This window comes from Filicampus tigris, chromosome 11, assembly GCF_054856515.1.
Source record: "Filicampus tigris isolate MCC_2025a chromosome 11, RoL_Ftig_1.0, whole genome shotgun sequence".
Classification (NCBI taxonomy): Eukaryota; Metazoa; Chordata; class Actinopteri; order Syngnathiformes; family Syngnathidae; genus Filicampus; species Filicampus tigris.
In genome coordinates this window covers 13,793,470-13,812,856 of record NC_141227.1, presented here as the reverse complement: position 1 = coordinate 13,812,856, position 19,387 = coordinate 13,793,470, and the positions used below count along the sequence as shown (strand labels likewise).

The 19,387-nt window shown below is 40.5% G+C and overlaps 2 protein-coding genes across 5 annotated transcripts; one reads left to right on the top strand and one right to left on the bottom strand.

Annotated features, from left to right (window-relative positions):
- Positions 1 to 260: 260 nt before the first annotated feature.
- On the top strand, positions 261 to 15,681 carry agpat5 (1-acylglycerol-3-phosphate O-acyltransferase 5 (lysophosphatidic acid acyltransferase, epsilon)). Of its 4 annotated transcripts, XM_086044534.1 has the most exons (11): positions 261 to 515; positions 1,717 to 1,786; positions 1,873 to 1,988; positions 2,062 to 2,151; positions 3,789 to 3,879; positions 4,902 to 5,063; positions 7,486 to 7,609; positions 14,709 to 14,791; positions 14,886 to 14,987; positions 15,277 to 15,364; positions 15,464 to 15,681. In XM_086044534.1, exons 1-11 carry the CDS (start codon positions 297 to 299, stop codon positions 15,504 to 15,506), a joined length of 1,188 nt encoding a protein of 395 aa, XP_085900660.1. In that variant the 5' UTR covers positions 261 to 296; the 3' UTR covers positions 15,507 to 15,681. The 4 variants fall into 4 exon arrangements, with proteins under 4 accessions (XP_085900660.1, XP_085900656.1, XP_085900657.1 ...); XM_086044530.1 differs by lacking the exons at positions 14,709 to 14,791; positions 14,886 to 14,987; positions 15,277 to 15,364; positions 15,464 to 15,681 and adding an exon at positions 8,874 to 11,542; XM_086044531.1 differs by lacking the exons at positions 261 to 515; positions 1,717 to 1,786; positions 1,873 to 1,988; ... (2 more) ...; positions 4,902 to 5,063; positions 7,486 to 7,609 and adding an exon at positions 13,806 to 13,917.
- Positions 15,669 to 19,122, bottom strand: LOC147139819 (glutathione S-transferase A4-like). The gene is made up of 7 exons (XM_086044535.1): positions 18,986 to 19,122; positions 18,802 to 18,898; positions 18,117 to 18,168; positions 17,751 to 17,883; positions 16,197 to 16,332; positions 15,999 to 16,124; positions 15,669 to 15,894 (listed from the first exon to the last, which is right to left on the bottom strand). Exons 2-7 carry the CDS (start codon positions 18,886 to 18,888, stop codon positions 15,757 to 15,759), a joined length of 672 nt encoding a protein of 223 aa, XP_085900661.1. The 5' UTR covers positions 18,889 to 18,898; positions 18,986 to 19,122; the 3' UTR covers positions 15,669 to 15,756.
- Between the last annotated feature and the right edge of the window lie 265 nt (positions 19,123 to 19,387).

The following is a 19,387-nucleotide window of genomic DNA, read 5'->3' as shown; positions in this document are numbered from 1 at the left end:
GTAGAGTCGTTTTGTAACGTAAAGCAATTATCTTAAGATAATGTATTCTGTTTTGTATGGCAGCATGGATGACTAATTGAAGCCAGCTCGGCTAAGTGAGTCATGTACACAAGGTTAAAGTTAGCTTTAGCCTACTCCTCACTTGATTTACTTTGTAATGCTGATTGATGCGGAAAGGTGCGTTTTGATAAGTAGTCCAGGGGCGGGTGGGAGAAATAATTGTGGTGAAGCAGATAGGGACTTTTTTTTTCTTTTTTGGGGGGGTGGGGGGGTTAAGTGAGTTTTGAAGTGGCAACATGCTTCTGTCCTTTGTCGTCCATACGTACTCGCTCCGGTACTGGTTTCCGGCCACCGTCATGCTGGGCACGGCTCCGGCTTACGTGCTCTCGTGGGGGGCCTGGCGCTTCCTCTCCACTGTTTTACCGGCCAGACTGTACCACACGTTAGATGACAGGCTGTACTGCATCTACCAGAGCATGGTCCTCTTCTTCTTCGAGAACTACACAGGAGTGGAGGCGAGTATGAGTTATGCCTGTCCACAAAATGACATGAATATACATGATTGTTGTATGCTTGATCGAAATGTCTTGAGACTGTCAGTCTTCAAACAGAACCGGATAAGCCAGTCAAGAAAGATTGCAATCCTTTAGATTGTGGCCACACCTTTTGACAGAACACCTGTAGTGTGCAAAAAAACATCAAGCATTCTTGTAGAAGCAAAACACTTTACACTCTAAAATTTAAAGTTATGAAAGTTGATTATACAGCTCAAGCACTGACACAAGCAAAAAATGAAATCAACCATCAATGTAATACAAATTATAAATAACACTACCTGTTGTTACATAATGTGACAAGTATCTGGCAGCTAACCAGTCAACTGTTAGGGAAGTTATTGTATCAATGTACATTCTAAGTTCTTGTCAAACAGCGCAAATGGATGGACTCAAGTGTAGGCCAGTCATAGAATGTCCAAATAAAAGTCTGTTGTTCACAAAAAGGCGGATTAAATAATGGCTCCTGCAAAGAGTCCTGCGGCGCCAATGAGAAGGGGTTAAAGTAATCATATATATTTGCTGAAAATTATCTATCGAAAATCAGACATTGCTTTTTAATTGTCATTCAACAGAAACAGAACTCTTTTAAACTCTTAACTTTCTGATGATTAAAGCGGAGGCTGTTAGAAATGTGATGGATCTTGCACATTTAAAAAAAAATGTCACAAGTAAAAAAAAAAAAGGCCATTGCTATTGTGATGCACACAACCGTACCTATTGATCATGTGACAAATATGCGGTAGCTCACCAGTCAGCAGCTTGAGAAGTTATTGTATCATTGTGTTTCCACTTGGTGCTCCTTTTTGTCAAATGGCTAAAACAGATGCACTAAAATGCATACTCGACATACATACAATATGCAAATCAAAGTTGATAAACACTGGCTCCATCTGACAGTCCTGTAAAGCCAGTGAGAATGGTGTAAAACAAACCTATGAGCAAAAACACACAAAAAAAGGTAATAACACTAAATATTTAGTTTTCCAGATGGCTAATGGTGATCATCTCCAACTATTTTGATTCTGAAACACTCAGAAAACTGGACTAAAATCCTCTAGCGGCGTAGTCTTTGTGTGTGTGTTATTGTGACCCAGCAATCCATACAATGTGGTTATTTTTCAAAACAAAGGCTTATCTGCTCTCTTGTTTTCCACTCTAGATCATCATATATGGAGATATACCAAAAAACAAAGAGAATGTGATCTATCTGTCCAATCATCAATGTACAGGTAAACCATGTGTGCATGTATGTGCCTTAAACATAATCTAATGTGGCACACAGTTGGAATTAAGTCTCTGGATCTCCCTCTTGTAGCGGACTGGATCATTGCTGACATGTTGGCAATCAGGCAGAATGCCCTCGGTCATGTCAGATATGTTCTTAAAGACGGACTTAAGTGGCTTCCACTCTACGGATGGTATTTCTCTCAGGTAATACCCCCGTGTAAGTGCTTTAATGTCAGGTTTGTACACAGTTGTCATAATGTTTCTCTTTTCGTCCCAGCATGGGGGGATCTATGTGAAACGAAGTGCCAAGTTTAATGAAGAGGCTATGAAGAAGAAGCTTGTCTCTCAGAATCAGTCGGGAGCACCAGTAAGAGGATTCATAATGTCTGAAATCGGATTTCAATCTAAATTGTCAATACATTGTTGTATTATGCGTTCTTTATTATCCAGGCCTAATTATTTAGTCAACTAAAATGAACCTGTAAACTGTACAATTTGAAATTGGGGGGCAGGGTTGAAACCATGTCCAAACATAATCCGATTGGAAAAGAAGTATAAAGAGATGGTTTTCAATATACAGTACACAGAAATGGGGGTGTTTGACATTCACTAGGTGTTTACTGGTTATGAATGAATTTATGTATTCAATTACTTAGTTTGTTTGTTACTATTTTTTATGTGTAGCTGTTTGTAGCTTGCACATACTGTTTTGATTATAGTAAATGAAGTTAGATAATGAAATTATGAATAAGTGATGGGTATAAGTAAGTTTTACTTCTATCCCCACCTTTTAGGATATTGTCACCTTCCTAAAATAATGGCCTAAGTCATTTTGGTTTTTAAATTTAGAAACTACCAAAACCTGAACCAAAACTGACTGTATTTATTAATAATTTTATTCCCGATGTAGAATTGATCTGCTTAAAGAGGAAGTCAACCCCCAAAATTCTAAACAAAAATACGTGCCTCCACTAGTCCAAACACGGCATTCTGATTAATATTGCGTTTGTGGAATATGAGTTAAGCAGCGCGGCACAGTGGTCGACTGGTCTGCACGTCTGCCTCACAGTTCAGAGGTCGTGGGTTTGATCCCGGCCCCGGCCTCCCTGTGTGGAGTTTGCATGTTCTCCCCATGCCTGCGTGGCAAAAAAAACAGGCTTGGTAGGTTAATTGGACACTCTAAATTGCCCCTAGGTGTGATTGTGAGTGCGGATGTTTGTTTGTCTCTGTGTGCCCTGCGATTGGCTGGCAACCAATTCAGGGTGTCCCCCGCCCACTGCCCGAAGACTGCTGGGATAGGCTCCAGCACTCCCCGCGACCCTTGTGAGGATAAGCGGTATTGATAATGGATGGATGGAGTTAAGCAGCAAAGTCCACTACTTTTAAGAGCCATCTCAGGGGGTGGCCATTTTGTCACTTGCTGTCGACTGAAAATGACATCACAGTTGCACAGGGCTCAGGTAACGACCACTCACGGCTCACCTGTTGTCTGAAGCTGAGCCATGATTGGTTGTTACCTGATTTTACCAGATTTCTGGTTGTCCATTATTGTTTTTGTTTTCTTTGTTTTAATACGTGTTCCAATTAATAACCAATTAACTAACAGTATGACAACGTTATTTTTTTGTTGATTTTCACACTGGTATAAAGGACGAATTAAAGTCAACTAAAGGAATGAACCATTTTGTGCTGGTCAAGCTATCAGCGTTTGTATGGAAAGACTTCTGGATCCCGATCAATATCTGCCTATTAAGGTCCCCTGGACTAAGGGGTTTTCATTCTAGTGTTATTGCATAGAACTTTGTGATTGCTTTCTACCCACGTACATGTGTGTGCGTGCACGTCAGTAGTGTATTCTACACAAATTGCCCCGGAGACCATGATGGACATTGAGAGCCCTTGCACTAGTTAATGGATCAGCTTTATGTTTTTCCTCCTCGACCGCCTTTTTGCCCCCAGAGTCAAAAGTTAAAGTGTTTCATTTAACATGTTCTCTTCCCACAGATGTACCTCGTCATCTTTCCGGAAGGAACACGCTATAATCCCGAGCTCAAGAATGTTATCGCCGACAGTCAGGCCTTTGCTACTAAAGAAGGTACTGACTTGACAGCAAGCCGCGACGCCTGCACTGCGGCATGCTGATGACACACACATGGTGTATAAACAGCTGACTAAGAGCTTTGGTCACTGGTGCAAGCAACTGTTTGACCACTGACATACTGTAAACGTTTATCATGTAAGTGCATAAGGTCTTAACCTTAAAGGTTCAACACAATCCATTATAGAGCGTTCGACTTCCAATTTGTTAGAATTTTGATATCGTTTATCCAGTCAGTCAATACTGATATAAAAATGTTTCCCATTTTATATCATAAAAACTGGTACTTTGGTTAAAGGTATAATTAAATGAAGCACATCTATTAGGAGGAAAATATTACCTTTTGGAACCTTGAACGAACCATGATGACAAAACCGCGTTCACTGCGTGCGCCCACGCTCGCAAACATTTGCCGCTCAGTGAGATACGGGCTTTACGCTACTGACAATAAATCTAATAAAGTGGAAAGTTGTTTAATCAAATTAATTTACTTTGTTTACGCGCCTTCCAACATTTTCAGCTTTCCTGGATTTTCTGCATTCATGTGTTTCAGTTGATGTTGTTAGATGAGGCATCAAGGGTCATGCTCACCCGCTCTGCAGAAATAAGTGAATCTCTGAGCTCCAGCTTTAATGTTACCTCCCCCATTAATCCAACTCACTCAGTGGAGCTGACATGCACATGACATTATCTGCTGTTATGTGAGGTATTAGTGAGCAGATGAGCATACTGCACAGTCTAAGTGACCTCTCAGCCCAAGCGTTTTCGTTGACTTAGTCTGTTCTCGAGCCACTCCGCTAAATAAACTGGTACTTGGTAGACTGCAGAACCCCTGAGCCTCAACAACCTGTCATAAAATGCAGTCATCACGATTCATGTCAGTAATTAGAAATTTAGAAAAATGCCCGGAAAGAAGAAGAAAAAAAAAAAAACATGAGTATGAAATGTAATGGGTTCTTCCTCAGCCACACAGCTCCACAACGTTGATTAACACTGAAGTAAGAGCCTGTGTTGTGTAGGCCTGGCTCTTCTGCGACACACACTAACGCCTCGAATGAAAGCGTCACACGTCGCCCTCGAGACCATGAGGGGCCACTTGGATGCAGTGTATGACATCACGGTGGCCTACGAGGGAACGCTTGGTGCCGACCGCCAAAGAAAACCAGCGCCTTCAATGCCAGGTACAGTACGTTGCTTCAATCATCACTCGATCTTATTTGATCTAATCGTTTTGTGGACTCTACAGATGATTGTGTCCTTTCTTGTACCTTTAATTAGTGCTGTTTTCCTACATGGTCTACATCCATAATTGCTATTCAAAATTGTTCCTAGAGACCTCAGAGTGCCTGCACATACTGATTATTAAACGATACACATGCATTTTCACAGCCACCTTTAAAGCTGTTTGGAAGGGCGGCTGCCAAGAATTCTTTGTTAATCAGTGTTTCCACAGTCACACAGGTTGTCGCACGATCGATTCGGCAATGTTCAGTATTCTAACAAGGCCCTCAGGAATTAATCACAAAGCCAAAATTACCTACTGCCGTTGGGTGGCTTCCTGTAAACAGCATGACTCCCTGTTTTGGATTTTGTCATTATTGCGATTCACTGTGATTCATCGAGCACTCCGGCAGTGTTTAGAAAAAACATCCCCTTACTGTCAGGAATAAACAGCGCCAAAAAGATCAAAGAGGCTGAAACTTTTTTTTATCCTCACGCACTTCCTGATGTCATGGGGAGAAGGTGACTTTGGTCGAGTGAGTGCGTGCGCGCTCACGACCCAGGAGGTGTAATCAAAGGATAATAAACAAGAATGTTGGTTTTTACTTCCAAATGTTTTTATCATTTAAAACTAATTACAATCACATTTACAATGAATAAATTCCATTCTCGTCCTCAGTCTCTGCAGGCTTTAAGAAGTCAGACTAAAATGTCAAGTATGCGCTGCTTTTATTAGGGTGTGGCATGTGTGTCAGCAGCGCAAGCCAGCAAGAGCAGCAATCATCCGCATGAGAGAAAAGTCAACCTGGCCACCGAAATGGTTGTTCACTCTATACACTGCGCCACAATGCCAACTTCAAAATAAAAGCCTCACAAGTAATACGGTATCGACATCAATGCTTTAGAAATCTTTTATTCTGAAGTTAAGGCATAGTCGGCGGCCCTAACGATTAAAAAACACCTGATGCCGCCCCCCCCCCATGAAAGCAAGGAAGAAGGAAGTCCTAGTCCTTTTTTTTTCCATTCTCACTGAGCTGCCAGTGTTTATTCATAGTCCATATTTCATGTCAGGCTCAAAGTAAAACGGCGTTCTGCTGTTGACTTCGACTAGGTTTCCCCTCTTGGCCGCCGCACCAAGTTTTGCGGATATGATTGGATGTTGTGGAAACAGGAAGTTGAAATTCTCAGGGGATTCATGTGTAGCCTTGAGCGTTCACACTTTCCCGGTCACTTCTGGTGCTTTGTGTTGTTTTGAATTATATTATTTGACTTGGGACTGAAAACGTTCATGATTTACTTAGTATGGCCTCATTGTTTATCTGTATGTGGGTCCACCTATATTTTTGTTGTTGTTGTTTAAAAAAAAAAACAACAACAATCTTCCCATCTCTTATATTAAGAAATATCTCATATTTGATTTGAATGAGGGGCAGCACAGTGGCCGCCAGTGCACACATTGATTCTATATTTTATGCATGATGGAATTTTAGCTGTGTGAAACACTTCTTGAGTCCTTTCTGTGAATAAAATGCTACATGTAAAAAAAAAAATTAATGCTCACACATACTTACCAAATCCGCTTCACAATTCCGAAGTTTGGCATTCGAGTCTGAGCTCCAGCTTCTCTGTGTGGCATTTCGTGCATCTGTATGTTCTAATTATTGGTTTTGCCTTTTTTTTTTTTTTTTTTTTTTCTAGCTTCCTCCCACATTCCAAAAACATGTATGTCGGATTTATTGAAAACTCTGCATTGTTGATCTTGAATGTGAATATGAGTGATATTCTTTTTGTTTTGTTGATGTACTGTACCCTCCGACCAGTCCAGTGCACAGCCCACCTTTTGTCCAAATCCAGACATGACCCGAATGAGAACAAGCTTTCTAGAAAATGGATGAATAGATGATTTGAATGAAGTGCATTATGAATATACGGTTTTAGGAGCTTTAATATTTGAAATCTGCATCTGATTCTGAATTCAAAGAATTTCCATTTAACATGCTCAGACTCTTGTATCACCTCATTGCATCAGCGAGTCATAGTGTGTGATTTTGTCTTACTCTATCGCATTTGTTCCCATTGGATGCAGAGGGAGTTCTGAATCGAGATGAAACTCCCCCCGCCCCCCTCTTTTAAGGTGTTAAGAGCCACGGCTCTTTGTCGTTCCATCCTTGATTTTCCAGGTGACTTCTTCAGTTAGGCTAACCCAACTTTGATTGTTCTCCCTTTACGGCTGGCAGCACCGCATGGTGCACAACCATACTTCATGCAAACGCATACTGACTCACTCTTTACGTGCTGCTGTGCTGAAAGCGTCTTCCTGTTTTTGTTTAGTCTCTCCTTATTATTGTTTTGATTTGTTTTTCTTGTTTTTTTGCTCTGCAGAATTCCTGTGCAAAGAATGTCCGAGAGTCCACATCCACTTTGAGCGTGTGGATGTCAAGGAAATTCCTGCCGAGCCGCTCTTCTTCCGCAGGTGGCTGCACGAGCGCTTTGAAATCAAGGACCGGTGAGTGTACGCGCGGCGAATTCAGTCAATAAGCAAACCAGTAGTCATGTTTTGCTCGCACGCTGCCTCTGTGAAGAATCCCGTCCTGCTTAGCTGACGTCACTGTCAACCCAAACGAAACATCAGGGAAAAAGCACAAACGCAAGACAAACACAACACGGCAATAACGTAAAACCCTAAAATTGTTCAATGATTGGTTAATGTGTTTATAGTAAATAATAAAAACCCTAAAAAAAAAATGTACACTTGCATTTTTTAATCGATTAATGCCATCTGATTGCACGATGCCGTGTCATGGGTAAAAGTGCACAGTTGCAACATTATCCCACCGTGTGTGTTTATTAAGCGCAAAGATGAATAAATGTTGAGTCTTTCAATGCGGGGTCTGTTTGGAGTTGCAAAATGTCTGCCTTCTCTTCGTCTTCATGCCTCGCAGGATCCATTTGACCTATGCTAAAATAATGTTGACATATATGCGGTAAGAGAAGACTCTGTTGATCCCACACACACATCTCGATTCCGGCCTTTGAAGACACCATATTGTACATTATTGTTAATGGTTGTCCATCTCCAATTGACTGCCAACCATTACAGGAAGTAAGACCTCTAATGTGCATAAATGTGGTAACCATGGTCAATTTGCATCCCAATAAGAATGATACCATTCATGGTGGTGTGGCGTGCCTCCAACCTGGAGCATAAATAGTTGGGTTTTCCACACCAACTCAGGCTGCTCACTCCTAACCAAGCCTTGTTGCATGAAATGATGAAGCCTTCTCGGATGAGAGGGCAAACGTCTTCTAACAACAACCAGAGCAGCCCACCTGCGATTAATTCAATGCCTGAGAAAGAAATGACCTGGATGAATGAAACTATCCACAATATAAATGCTGTTTGAAATGGATGAACTGGTGAGAAAAGCAAAAAGTGTAAGAGGTTTAAAAGGCGTATAATACCATATAATGAAAAGGAAAACAATCAAACAAACCAGATATGAGGCAACAAAAGTTATTACTCAGTGAAGAGTTGGCTGCACAGTAACAAGCTATTCAATCCTTTGTGCAGATCAGATAGATTAGTGCATCCCGGAATGTTTTACCAACTGTTTCCTTGATTTCCCCGTGAATAATGCAGGCAACATAATCACAACATGTGCAAATGGTGCTGGTTCAATATGATTAGAAGGCATTTTCAAGTGTTAAATTGCAGCTGCTTTTGTCTGCGGGGATGAACTCCTCAGAGATGTGTGTCTCTCCTTTCAAAGGCTGCTGGCGGATTTCTACGAGCATGGCGACGGAGTCAAACTATGCAGCTTCCCCGGGGAGGGCAGACGTTCCCCCCTGGGACTCTCCAAAACCCTCCCGGCCGTGCTTGTCTTGGGGGGTCTGACGCTGCCTCTGCTGCTGACTGACACCGGTAGGAAGGTGTACTGGAGGACCTGGGTGTACGGGACTCTTCTAGGTTGGCTGTGGGTCAATTTGCTTCCTTAACGCATGGCCGTGAAACGCGCAGAAGCGATGCCATGTTTCCGTATTCCCACGCAGGTTGTGCTGCGGAATGCTGCGGTACGTATGGTACAAACACGCAGCCGGCGCACGCGCCCGCACCACACGCGACTCACTGTGCAGAACCCATGCAAAGTATTATTCGTCTTGCGCTACTGGTTGTTTCCCGGATTGATCAGGCTTTGGGGAAACAACAGTGGATTTGTACAAAAACGACATGAAATTCCTCAGAAGAGCTCAAAATAATCACATAATCAACCCAACACCCCCCATCCCCTCCCAATTCGCTCTCATCAGCCAAACGCGTCTCCTCGCACTCATTGTTCCAGCAGACGTTGGCCAATTTCTACCCATGAAAACTGAAGTTATTCTTCAGACAGACAACTTTCATGTTGTTCACATAATTTAGGATTTGGTATTCGGTATGCAAAGTGCCACGTTCCTAATTTGCACTGAGTTTGTTCTGCTCTTCTTTTTGTTGAACCTTCTTTTTGGAACCTCCAAAGTCTAACACCATATGTTCTGTGACTTAAAAGTTGTTCTCATTTCCGAACAACAATTCCTCATGTCTGAAATAATGCTAGGTGAATTTATTGCTTTAAGACCATCATCAAACATTTAGGAACTAACACTTTGGCAATGTTTAAAGTAACATTTTGCACTCCCAATATTGTCGTACAAATATAAAGAGTTAAACACCTTCTAATGAAAGTTTAAAAAAACAAAAACAAAGTGGAAATGCATGCTTTGAAAAATGGAGTGCATAGACAGCTGTATAATAAGTGGTTATATAATCTGTTCTGTCAGTGTAATTAGTTGGTGTAATTGAAATTCTTTTCTCCAGGTAGTCTGGCTTCCTATGCTTTCCATAAACATGATTGTTAGCCTGATTGAAAACGTTTGCCTTTAGGTGTATCAAATGGATGGATTGATAACGGACAAGGTAGCTACACGTTTTCCTATTAGGCAACAGGTTTCTCATAACGTCCGATGGTGATCATCGCCAGTCTGCATCGATATCACAAGAAATACTTACAGAGCACTGAGATCAAGCTGCGCCAAAAATTGTACACTGCTTACATTTTCCAGAACATTTTAGTTGAACTCCAAATTGTTTGTCGTTTGGGGTGTTCTACTTTGGGGGTTCCACTGTGAACTTTCAAATAAGTTGATGTGTGATGAATGCAACATAATTCGGGTTTGCAGTACTCAGAAGGGTTATCAGCCTGACACCTGCGGCACTTTTTACAATATACACTATAAATATTTGGCTTGAATAGTCAAAATGAATGTTGAATAATGGCCCTTGAAAAATATATGCATTATGGTGTTTATCAATTTGAAGGTGGCGAGTAAAGGCATCATAAGTAATCTTATGAATGCATGTCAGCACATAAATTGTTCCATTATAGCAGGGCTGCCGAATCTGAGGCAAGCGAGATATATACAAACTTCCAGCATATGTTCTGGCCCGCAATGCAAAAAATAAATAAATAAAACCTCAGAGGAACTGTTTAAAACGCTCATAATATATACGGTCATAATAATGTTTGATTGGTGCGTCATGTATTTGCATAAATTTAATAACCCTCAGAGAGATTTATAAACGGTAGGAAAAAGTGTTCCCCTCTGCTGAACTGAAATAAAATATGGCTTTAAAAAAAAGTCAATTGCCAAACCTGATGATCTTTAACAACAATGTTCTGTTTTATGTTGAGCAATAAGTTACCAATGCAAGCCCTGTTGCAACACCATTTGTCTTGAATCTGTATTGCTTTTGTACTCTTAAATGTTTGTTTCTCATCACATGAAAAGATCTACCTTGCTTAAAGCAAAAAAAAAAAAAAAAAAAAAAAAAGCTTACAAAGCCATGCAAACTCAAAGCCATTTGTATTATACTCAATAGTATACACATCTCTGTATTGTGAAAAGCACGGTCTGTGAGTTGTTGTCGTTATGTTCTATTGTATCTCCTTTTTCTGCAATTTACTTTGCACATCGGCAGTCCCGGAGTTAGTCAGAGGTCTATTTTAAGGTAAATGTTTTTACACTGTGCTACAATACCTCACTCAGTTCAGTCATCTTCCTTGTTTCTATATGACCTCTTTCCGATATTTTGTAAGAACTATGATCCTGTCAGGAATTGTTTTCTGTAGGCAGCATTTAAAAAATGCCAACTCTTTGCGCAAACGTGTGCCTTCCCTTTGGAGGAGCGGGTTCTCGTCCCTCCCCCAGCTGGAGGATCTCTGCGGCTCTTTGCAGTGTTGACGTCACAGAGGCGTTCAGCGGCCCTGTGCGCTCACACAGGTGGCTTGTTTTGCTCGGAAATGCGATATGATTTACAGGTTTTGACTAAATGTCGATTTAATGTGTTACGGGTATGGGTATACAGTCTGAGTGAAATAAAGCTATTTTTTCCCCCTTGGAAGGAGTCACGTTGTGTGTGTGTGTGTGTGCATGTGCATATTGTTGTGAACAAAGATGCAAAAGTGCCAGATGGTCACTTTTTTCTGCCCATTTCTGCTTTGTCTGTCTCAGCTGGCTGAACTGATGAGTTAGTTTGTGTTTCTGCCCTCTGAAGACACTCCGTTAAATGCACCATTTCACCATGCTCCATTAACTTTCTTAGTGTGTTTTGTTGGCTTTTTTTGTTTTAAATGCTGAAATTATTCTGGGGCCAGCACGGCATCCAAGTGGGTAAGAGCGTCTGCCTCAAAGTTCTGAGGATCTGGGTTTGAATCTCAGCTGCAGCCTTCCTGTGTGAAGTTTGCATGTTCCTTACTCTGGGTACTTTGGCTTCCTCACAGGTTCACACGTTCAAAAACATGCACTGATTGAAGACTGAATAGTCCATAGGTGTGACTGAATGTGAATGGTTGTTTGTATGTGCCCTGTGGTATAGTAAATGGATGGATTTGTTCAAGGGCTGCGCTACACCGGGTCTTATAGGGGCTCTTTAGCCCCATCAGGAATCTGTGTAGCCCCAGTTAAGCCCCTTCAGCATTTGATTTGACATTCTAAAATAAATGTATTAATTATTTTCTCATCCCCACTCTATGTATCGGGGAGAGGGGGGAAAAAATCCTGGTGCCCTCTCCGTATTTGTACTTTTCGGGAATGCAAGTATAGTGATTATCAAACACATTGCAGAGATATTCTACTTCTATTATGAGCCATAACACGATTTCTATTGTTCTCTAAGGTGTTATTTTACACTGTCGCCTAAAGCGAGGTGGCTAAAATATGGCCTGCGCTCAACTCCATTATTTTACCTAACTCACTGATCATTTACCCCAGTGTTTTTCAAACTTTTTTGAGTCAAGGCACATTTATTTCATTGAAAAAATCCTGCGGCACGCCACCATCTGAAATTGTGGGCAAAAAAAAAAGAGATGATTTTAACAATGTGTTATATTGTTTATATAAGCATTTTTAACATTGATTAATGACGTTGTATTATAACGTCAAGAATAGGAATCAAACACAAAGAAAAAAGTATTATACTGTATAATGTATCCTATTGATACTTAGTGTGAAACATGGGCCTGTTTGGATAAACATGCGTCACTAATTGGCTTGTCTCTAAAGACAATTAGCTACCTACTGCTGCTGCCTACTGGTATGGAAGATTACTACAATGTAGTAACTACATGATTATTCTGCCAGGCGCTAGACCGCACAGGCACGCAAATTAGATAATTTCCCACGGCACACCTGACAATATCTCGCGGCACTGGCACAGAGTTTGAAAAACACTGATTTACACAATCACGAGTCCTGTAATATCCATTTTGTAAACCGTTTATCCTGTTCAGGATCAAGTGTAGCTGGCGCCTATATCATAGCCGACCAGGCGCTGTCGGCAGCCTACGTCCTGGACTGGTTGTGTGGACTCACATTCACATCGTCACTGAGTGGGAATTCGCCCGATCCACTATACGTGGCGTTAGAAAGGAATACTGTTGAAATGGTTGTAACAGAAAGGTGCCAATTAGAGGGCGCTAGGTGTCCATATTGATATAAAGACGGGAGAACGAGAACTGCCGAGAGAGAGAGAGAGAAGAGTGGCTTCAGTGTGTTCACGGAGCGAGAATAAAACAACGAAGCGCAAACGCTATACTTCCCTTTTTCACCGTGGCATTCTTGAATTAATTGATCTGGACACAACAGATTCCATCAGTGACTCCTGTAACATGTAGAAATAGAAGTCCCTCCGCCGCACCCACAAAAATTGCTTGGTTATATCGTGTTTTATACTTCTAAATTATTGCTGATAAAGTTTCTATGACATTTGATTTACAGTATTTGAAATGATGGAAAAATAGTGAAACGAAAAGGAAATGTGATTAGTTTCGCATATATATTTAGAAAATGACAATATTATACAGTATGTAAAAAGTCTAGATACATCACATTTTCCACATGCGATTTGGGAAATTTTGTTATGAACATCAAAATTGAACTTTTTCTCCATCGTTCCAAAAAGTATGTTTGGCGCAATAGACCAAACCTATAGTGAATAATGGTGGTGATAGCATCATGCTTTGGGGATGTTTTTCTTCAGCTGGAACTGGGTCCTTTGACAAGATTGAAGTAATTTTAAACTTTTTAAATCAGTTGACGAGTGAATATGCATTTAGGATGATTTATGTAGAACTGTGTAAATTGCAGATTTTCTACTTTATTGCTGCATTTGAACGTAGCAAGACTGCACGGCGCATGCGTGCAATTTTGTTCTGATGAACAAGGAAGTGTAGTCAAGCAGGAGCTTTTTCCTGAACTTTTACTACGTTCAAACGCAAGGTATGTGCTCATTAAGTCTGAAAAACGCATCTTGAAGTACAAGACATTCATCTCGCCAATATTCGGTTTGTAAAGATGGTCGCCGTACAATTAATACCGTGATTGTGCGTCGCGTTATAATGTTCTACAAACAGCAACATCTAGCGGCAAATTGTGGAAACTGACACCGCAATTACAAGAAAAACAACTATGTGTGTATAGATATATATGTATATATATATAATATAACGTATTTATATGTACACATACATGGTATATGTATCAATGTATACATTATGTGTGTACTTTATCTACACTGTAATGACGAAATCTGCTTGGGGCCCCTGCGACTCTTAGGCGGCCCCCAAGAGCAACACAGCCTGCAGTGTTGAAGTAAAACATTAACATAAAAAGGTTATTTGTTTGGATTAAGGGTAGTTTATTTTGAATTTTTAAGTAAAGCTTTTGGACATTGTTTTACATAGTTTTAATACATAATCATTCAATTTTATAATTTTTTTTTTTAATCCTAACCCTATTGTTCAGCTACCTCAGTTCAGTGACAGTCACATCATTTATGTATTTGCTTCACCTTGTTTCCTGTTTTTTGAAACCAAAATAATTAACCAAATGACTCCATTATTGTAAACAGATATTATACTGGTTTATTACTTGAACAATAAATATACTCTACTGGATTTGAAAAAATGTAAATAGGCTGTATGCATAACTACAAGCTTCATTCTAATATGTTTGATTGCGTTTCATGTTTTAAATGTTACACCGATATTAAACCTATTCAGTGTGCGCAGCTCTTCAATGGCCATCGACTGGATTGGATATAGCTATGCTGCGGCCATCTTGCTGGGCGGATATATGGGATACAAAAGAAAAGGTTGAAAGTAGTAAGCTCCATCAGTGTCATCTCAAGTGAAAATAAAAACAAAGAACAAGTCGTGATCATCTTCGTCATCGTGTGTCTTTTGAAGGCAGTGTCATGTCTCTAATGGCCGGCTTGGTCTTCGGTGGACTGTCTGCTTACGGCGCCTACAACATTTCCAACAAGCCCACTGACATCAAGGTGTCACTGTGTACGTATCAGGTGGTAAAGTACTCACACTCTAGCACAAGTACAGATAGTTGTGTGTGTGTGTGTGGGGGGGGGGAATCTGGTAAAAGCAGAAGTACTGATTCAAGTAAGTCTAATACGCATAATAGGGGAGTAATACAGTTTAGGCCAACGTAGACACCGACTGCGTAGGTTTAATTGCTACAAATAATACAAAATAATTAAGACCCCTCCATGGTGTGAAGCAACAGAACTATTAAACTGGTTATTATAGTATAGTGTTCAATTTTGCCTCAATTGTGTTCTTGCAGTCGCCTCCGGGATCCTGGCGGTGGTGATGGGGACCAGATACAAGAAGTCAGGCAAACTGGTGCCAGCTGGAATTATGACGGGTCTAAGGTCAGAAGTTTGAACGCTGTTGTGATCCATGAAACACATCGTAAACTCTTGTCTGACTGGCTCCAAAGTTGTGTAATGGTGGCCTCTTTATTCCTGCAGTTTGTTGATGGTGTTCCGACTTTTGTTCCTGATGGTGGCCTGACTGAAAAGGGGACGCGGAAAAGCAGTCTGACATGATACACGAGTTCCATAAATTACAGAGGAAACTGCGTTATTGATTTCCTAATGGGCCAACAGACTTGACTGGACAAAGTACCGCAGCAATTTGTTTGGTCAAACCTTGAAATCAATAAACGCTGCAATGTTTGATGAGAGAATAGACCTTTAATGGGCAATGCATTGTGATTCATCGGTGATCTTTCAACATCATCATATTGAACGTTGAGAGCATTTTATGTAAATGATATGTTTAAGTTGAAGACCTCCTTGACAGTTTTGACGTAAACGTCATCGGGCTGAGGCTTCCTCTTGCTTCCCGGCTGCAGGAACCCGGAGATGGCCTGATTCCTCGACATGCGGCCCTGAAAAGCCTGCGTGGAGACACCACTGGGACTGTCACGCATGCACTTACAATTGATTTCAAAACTCTACACACCCACTGTATTTAGGATTGCCTCTTTTGCCGCTTACACACCTTGACGTTAGGGAAGTCTCCAAGGATCCCCACAAACTTCTCCTCCAACATGAGCGTGCATTCCATCAGGAGCACGTCCGCAACGCTCAGCCGACCTCCCACCAGGTAAATGTGTTCCAACAGTTGCTGCACACAACTTTCGTTTTTTAAAACAGCAGCCTAGAAAGGGTCAACTTCTTATGACTTATGTGATGCTACCTTTTCAAAAACGGGCAGGTAGCGCTCTTTTGCTTTGGTTTCGATCATGCCCAGTTTGGCCTTCGGGTCTTGAGAGAAGGGCAGAATCATGATCATTTCCATGAGGTCCATCAGTCCTTCTGAGTACATGTTGATGCTGAGGACAAGGGTCAATGTTAAACTGGCTGTAATGAAGCATGCAATAGCGATAACACAGTGGAACCTGCCAAATCTACGTTACGAATTCATCGGGAATTTGTGCAATTTTATTCCTACAGATCACACTGGACACAGGGGTCACCATTTTTATGGAAAGTGATCTACTCCTTGGCTACTGGTTTGTGTTAAAGAGCTGCCAGTTTGATACAAACATGCACATTTAGTCATATTATCTTTAATTACATGTTTTAAATATATATTTTTGTATATTAATACACGTACTAATCACGTTCCTTATTTTCTGCCACAGTCCTCGAAGATTTAACAATGTAGGAAACATAAATATTACTATACAACAGTTCCGAGCAAGCGATTTGATTGGACAAGAGTTACTCCGAGAGGGACGATACAGTTAGACGTACGTATCACTCCACCTAACAGGTGTTCGGCCGTTATTTTGGCCTATGCCAACCATCAGTTGTTTAGTTTGTTTAAAGCTTGGCGTTGCCCAAATTAACTTATTTCCAGAAAAAAACCATGTGAAATTAAAGTATAAATAGTCGTCAGATGCTCGAGGAGAAGAAAGGTAATATGAAGATGTCTCCGCAAACCTCGAATTGTGCTCAATTGATTAATGACACATTTAAGTGTACGAGCAGCTGCGGACACCTGTTCCATGTGTAAAATTTGCCCGGATCAAAGCTCCCATAACGTAAATAGCGTGGCGCGACTCAAACGTGAAAGCAGTAAAGGAAGGTTCATTTGTTTAATTTTTTTCAAATTGATTTGATGCTGATGCTTTGGCTAGTTCGTCTTGCTAAGAGCTAACTTTGCGGCTAACGCCACTGTTTGCGGAACTATTTGTGGTGGCAGATCCGCAAAACGGATTTATTAAATCAATATTTGGTTTCAGTTTTAAATTAATCGTAATAAATGGCGCCTTAACTGTTCTGTAAAATATATTGTGTTCCCACTGATGTATCACTCCATCTCATTAACTCATTCCATATTAGACTTTTTCAGACCCTCCGTGAAATGACAAAAATATGTCATTGGGATAGAACGAGTTAAATCTGCCACACTATTTCTATGAATCTCTGCAAGTGTTTCTATTTTCAAACAAGAACGACAACATTCTTAGGAAGTTACAATGTCCCATAGTGAGCTAGACCGGTATTGGGATAAACCACGAGAGCTGCAACTAATGATTATTTCAATAATCCATTAATCTGTCAAATATTTTGGCAATTAATTGACGAATCTGAGAAAACAAAAACGTTTTAATTCCATCCCCATGTCAACAAAAGTTGAGTAGGTTTGTTCTTTTCGCTTGTCTTAAAGTCATGAATACTAAGTCATGAATACTAAGGTTGCCTTTACAACTAATTTCAACATTATTAGATTTGTGGTTCATACTTAACACGATCTTTGATATCTTTTCCATGCAGATTGTACTTTTCCGCGATGTAATTCAAGATGGCCTTTGTCTGAATGAGCTTCATTCCGTCGATTTCCACCATAGGGACCTGTTGAAACATGAGGTCTCCATCTGCAGATAGAGCGTTCATGGGCCACTCCCAGTAAAACAAGCTGAATCATTGTGAATTGACCCGAGCAAAGGTCATTTGTGCCATTTCATGGTTATGGCTAATCTCAGGTGAGTGATTCTTGAGTAGAGGTTCACCAAGTGATAAAACAACATGACTAAATAACACATTAATTTGACGAAATCCGACCAAATCCACACTCATATGAAGTCACTTTTGGGGAACTAAAACTCACCATTCAGCATTTTGAGGTACTGCTCCCGGGTCGTCAGATGGAACTCATCAAACTGTGGACGTCAAGTGACATAAGAGTTAAATAATGTTATACAGTCTCTGTATCTGTGTAGACATATTCAGAGTAAAAAAAGGACAAAAGTTTTAGATTTCTCCAATGATTTATTGAAATTCAACAAGTTCTAGTCCAATGAATAGTTTGAAATAATACACAGTATACTAATAAGTGGAAAACGACCCAATTTCAGAATTGTACAAAAAAATGCATTTTTCAGGTTACAAGACATGAGTTGATAACTACAGAAAAATCAACAGACTTAACCCCCATCAAGATGGTTTGGGATGAGCTGGACAGAAGTGTGAATGCAAAGCAAACCATTATGTCCTACACATTTACGGAAATGTATGCAATAGAGTTGTGAAAAACTTTATAAATATTTGATTTGAAAGAGTAGCACTAATGTGCTCAGATGCTCTGTCTGTATTTGGCATTTGTAGATTGAGTAATCGTAACTTGAATTAATTTATCTGTAGATTCATTTCAGAGGACAATGAGACAATGAACTGCATGAATTTTAAATAATTACCTGCCCAAAAGGAAGAAAAAACAATGCTCATAGACATTGTTCACAGACATACAGAAGTATAAAGTGATTTAATGGTGCAACCAGGACGGATTAACTTACCTCCACACCTGCAACAGCGAGCAGCCAGCGAATTGACTCCATTTTCCCTCTCCCATTGAAGTAGTGCAGCTTTACCCTTTCAGTCATGGTTGTTGGTCTGAAAAGTTGAAAAGAAATATGAGGGTGGAAAATCACACTTTTCACAACTAAAAATACAGCGTTTAACATTAATTCCCAAACTTACATGAGTCACCTTCTCAATGTTGTGGATGAAGAGTGGACGGGTTGTGCAACTTGAAGTTCCATATAAACGGGAAGACGTGAGGAGTGTTTAAACAAGTCGAATTTGATTGGCAGAGGCTATCCAATAGAAAGGCTTGAGATTTGCATTTTTGCCTCCAAGCATGCTGGGAAATTATTTTCTTTGGCTAACTATTCATTATTATTTTAAGTCCTGCGCGGTCGATTGGCACATATTAGGAATAAAACATGTCTATTACGTGTTGTTGTGTGGTAATTACGACCGAACACAAGAACTAGTCCAAACCGTAACCGTAGAACCTTCACTTCAAGTCGGCTATAAATACTTACGGCAACATTTTGATTGCTGGATGTGAGGGCGATCTGGCTGCGACATCTGTCACCC